Here is a 4455-nt window from a genome sequence, read left to right as displayed (position 1 = left end):
GAAGAGGACCATGGGGGACCCCTGCTAGGCCCCATCCCCTGCCTGATCCCTCACCCTCCCTGAAGACCCCGACTCCTGCCTGCTCTCCCAGCCCCATCAATGGCTGCCCCACCTGGGCCCAGCATCCCGACTTTAAAAAAACAAAAAAAGCCTCACACTCACCAGATCCCGCTAGGCAGGGAGACGATCACTGCTGCTCCCCACTTCCCTGCGCTGTGTGGTGGGGGCTTTGCCATGAGCCCCCATCCCCTGCCCGCTCTCCCAGCCCCCCCCTCCCCACCATGACTGTCCCACCCAGCTCCCAGTTCTTTAAAACAAAAAAAAAAGCCCCAACTCATCGGCTGCTGCAGCAGCCATCAGGGCTTCTAGGGGCTCATGGCAGAGCCCCCCCCCCCACAGCACTGGGCAGTGGGGGGCAGCAGGAATTGCCCCCCACCCCACCCAGCAGGAGCCAGTGAGTGTGGGGCTTTTTTTAAAGAGCTGAGAGCTGGGGCTGGATGGAGCAGCCATGATGGGGGGGAGCAGGAGGGGCAGATAGGGCCTTCCCGATTTGGAGATTCAGCCGATTTAGCAGCGGCCAAATCTCTAAATCAGATTTGGCCAAATCAATTTGGGACAGTGATTTGAATCACTGAATCAAATCACTCTCCCCCAAATCACCTGAATCCAAATCCGAAGTGAATACTAGCTACTTTGTACAGGCCTACAGTTGTCTGTTACCCCATAGAATAGCTTCCCAGCTTACTTTTTATCCCTTATTCCCATTATTCTATATACATTATTTTATGCTTCCTTACCAGCATTTATCCCTGCATCTGTCTATTCTTATCTTAGAAAATGTGTGCTTTCAGGGAGAGAGAACAATGTGAGTATTGTCAGTTGGGTACAGATTTCTTTATTTATTTAATTAAGCTCTGATTGCCTACTGGTATGATATGAGGATTTATTGCAGCATTGTTATGCACTTGCTGGTACAGTACCATGACTTCATATGAGAAGAAAATATGTGCCAGTTGTCCAAATCCAACTTGTATGAGCTGAAAGAGATACAAAAGGAAACTCAAAGAATTTGTTCAGTGCAGTGCAACTCACCTTGACACATAGTTAATGCAGCTTGTTCAAGATGGCTCAGACAGTCTTTTCTAATAACATTTTTTTTTTTATTTTAACCCTCCAGATCATAAGAAAACAACAAAGCCAAGCTGTACAGGCTGAGGCTGCTTTTGAATGGCCACAGTCCAGGAGTAGTGGACTGGTATCTGCTGCTGTCTCAGATCAGAGCATGCTGACTTTCCCAGGGAGTCGCAGGGGATCTTTTGCATTATGGGTGAGTGATCAAATTCAGCCATCTAAAATTTCTGCTGCAAGAAATTAGAAAGTTGAAATCCTGAATGATGAGGTTGTTGAATAAAGTGTTACATGGAAGAATGCCAGGAACAGATATTAAATCAAAACATCAAGGGGTGTTTTGCTAACTGTCGTGTGATGTTAGGAAGTGAGGGAGGAGGGTCAGATTTTATTCTCTCTCCTACCAGCAGCTACACTGATATCAATGGAATGAAATTAATTTAGATAAGTAACAGGTGTATGAGTGGCCCAGTAAAGGGAAAAACTGGACCAATGCTTTTTCATGTTCTGAATGTAGGCCTGTAGGCTACTTATTTATTTATTGTAGCATCAGTTGTATTATAGGAGCTTTCCAGACATTCAAAGATGATGTGACTTAGTCCAGGATCTCATATTTTAAGGACAGACAGGCAAGCAAGGTCAGGTGTTAGGGACAAGAGAAAACGATTTATTTTCACTAACACCTGAGTTCTGCTCCCACTTATGACAATGACTCTTCGGATATATGCAGGTGTTCCCAGGACCCAATCTATAATCATGTGGCTTACTTTAAACCACATGATCGTAGATCAGGAGTGGCTTGTGCATATGTTTGCTTGGTTCTGGGAGCCATTCCAGGAACCAAATCTAAGTAAATAGGGGTAGGGAAAGGGAGAGGCAGGTGGGACTCAGGGTCCATGGGAAGAGGAGCTTTGTGGGACTGGGGGGTTGGTGCATCTGCAGGGGGGGTTGGTGGGTCTATAAGTGAGGTTGTTCATTCTGGGGGTGAGAAATGGAGGGGGGGTGGGATCAGTGGGGCTAAAAATAGCCTCATTAGGATTGGGGGCTGGAGGCGTGGGAAGAGCGCCAGTCCCAAGGCAATGCCGCTGGGCTTTCCCAGTCCTGGGGCTGTTCTCCAGGTAGTGTGCAGCTCTTTGGTAGATCAGGCTAATCTATTCCCAGTCTAACGTAGTTCATCTCCTCAGGTGAACTAGTTTAGATCAAGCTAGCCATGTTTTGCCCAGTCTAACTTCCCCAAATGTCTGTACAGATCTCCACTTAGATCAGCCTAACCCTAGTTAAGTTGATCTAAGTGTAAAATCTGCTTATACCCTTGATGAACAGGAGCAAGCCACATCACCTCTGCCCTTCATCTCACCTGTCCTAACTTTGAGGTAGAGGTAATAAAGTTTGCTAAGTCAAAGTGGTCTTGAATGCCTTTGTTAGCAAAGTTCTGCAGAGATGGAAAGCATAAAATGATTGTTTCTGAACCTTTACTACTCATCCCATTTATCCTACAAAAGTCACAGTTCTGTTGGCTTATTTGGCTGAAGCCCAATTCCCTGCTTGGGTCTAAGGCAATGGGTGTTCTTGGGGGAGCCAAAAGGGGGTCTCCCATGTTGCACTCCTGCACCTGGCATAAGTCAGAGCTGCTGAGAAGCATTTGGACCCTCCACCACTAGTGGAAGATTCCTCAGTGACCTTCAGCTAAAGGCTGAATCGATCTAATGCAGCTCTGCCATCTACCTACCCAGTCTTTCCTTGCTTGCTGCCTCCTCCGACATTCCCCCTGTACCTAGACTGTTTTCTTGGTTTTATTTCATCAATATCCTTCCACTTTGCAGACATAGTAGACAAGGGAATGTTGCCCTTTCTTCATCATCCTCAGTCATCATAGCAAAGAGAATCGATTTTGTCCCTAGGTGATAAACATTCAGGGTTATTCCAGATCCTCACCATGGCAGAGCAGTGTGATTCTCAACCAGGGTGCTGTGGCACCATGATTCACAAGATAAGCCCAGAGATTTCAAATATAAATCCATAGTTGTGGTCTTTCTGAGTTCTTTGTAACAGAAAAACTGCTTTTTTATTTTCCTGTAGTCAGAGTGAAAACTAAAAGCGGGTATTTTCTGAGGGGCACCATGAATCTATCCAAGATTGCTTCTAATCTAGAAAGGTTGAGGACCACAGTTCTATAAGGTGAACTGAGACCAAACTCTCAAGTACTATCTAAAAATGAGTCCACTGACAAAGAGAATAAATCAGTCTTTTTCAATATCAGTATTTTCCAATATTTATATTGCCTCTTTCATAAGCCCATTGAAATCAATAGGTTTTGGGGGGTTTTCTGTAGCAGTTCCACTGGACTTTGGAGCAGTCATAAAATGCATAGGTGATTTGTAAGAAATTATCTTCATCACAAGCATTTTCAAACACAATGCCAGGACTGGATATAAAGACTTCCTGATGTACTCGAAAAAGCACATACACTGTTGGATGCTGCATTTTCTTTTCTACACTATGAACCTTCTCCATTGGCAGCAGGAGTACTTTCTGTTTGGCCCCAGTTTTTATATAGAGCAGACTGACTTGATTCCAGGGGAAACAAGACTTGATCCTTAGTGGATTTTCCCTTTAGCATATGGTTGAAGCATAGTTTGTTTTATTTTAATTTTATGAAACGTTATTTCTTGTGCTGTGAGGTGCTAACGCAAATTGAAAAAATGGTCTTTTAATTTTTTTTCCTAGATGTCCAAACAAACAAATTAAACACAGCTGTAAAACAGCAGCTAGGCCCCATATCATATTAAAGGGCTTTTTCTTCCTCCTCTTGCTTATTTCACAGAACGATGTGTTTAGCTCTTACTAGGGAGTTGAATAAAATCTGACAGGGTATAGTGTGGAGATAAAATCAACAGCAATAAGGGAAAAGATGTTAACATAAAATGTAATAATTTCTTTGGACTGGATTTTTTTTTTCTCTTCAGAGATTAACTGAGATTAACTCAGAGATTAAGTACAAACATACTAACTCATCTTGATATCTAACTATCAGGCATCTTTTTGTAGAACCACGATAGTGGCTGGGGAAAAAATGAAATTCTCCATGGAGTCAGTGGAAGTTTTCCTTAGTGATGATAGGGTTACAGGCTGGTAAAATAATAAGTGAGGTGTTGAAAGTTTTAACAGCAAATCGATGACTGCTGTTCCTCTGAATCTAGCAAGCATAAGGATGCGCTCATCCAGCCTTGAAATTCTGTACTGAAACAGCAAACACATTCACATCCTGTTTTATAATATGTATCATATAGAATTTTCTTGGTTTAAATAGTACTAGGCTTGACAGAA

General features: G+C 43.5%; 1 protein-coding gene across 1 annotated transcript in view; it reads left to right on the top strand.

Annotated features, from left to right (window-relative positions):
* MYRIP (myosin VIIA and Rab interacting protein) overlaps positions 1 to 4455 on the top strand; it is a 278869-nt gene that overhangs the window by 169820 nt on the left and 104594 nt on the right. The window contains exon 6 of the mRNA XM_019508912.1: positions 1178 to 1327. Coding sequence (XP_019364457.1) covers positions 1178 to 1327 — 150 coding nt within the window. The remainder of the gene's footprint in view (positions 1 to 1177; positions 1328 to 4455) is intronic.

Source organism: Gavialis gangeticus, unplaced genomic scaffold (assembly GCF_001723915.1).
Source record: "Gavialis gangeticus isolate Ggan-Ray unplaced genomic scaffold, GavGan_comp1, whole genome shotgun sequence".
NCBI classification, from domain to species: Eukaryota; Metazoa; Chordata; order Crocodylia; family Gavialidae; genus Gavialis; species Gavialis gangeticus.
This window is presented reverse-complemented; position numbering and strand designations above follow the sequence as displayed.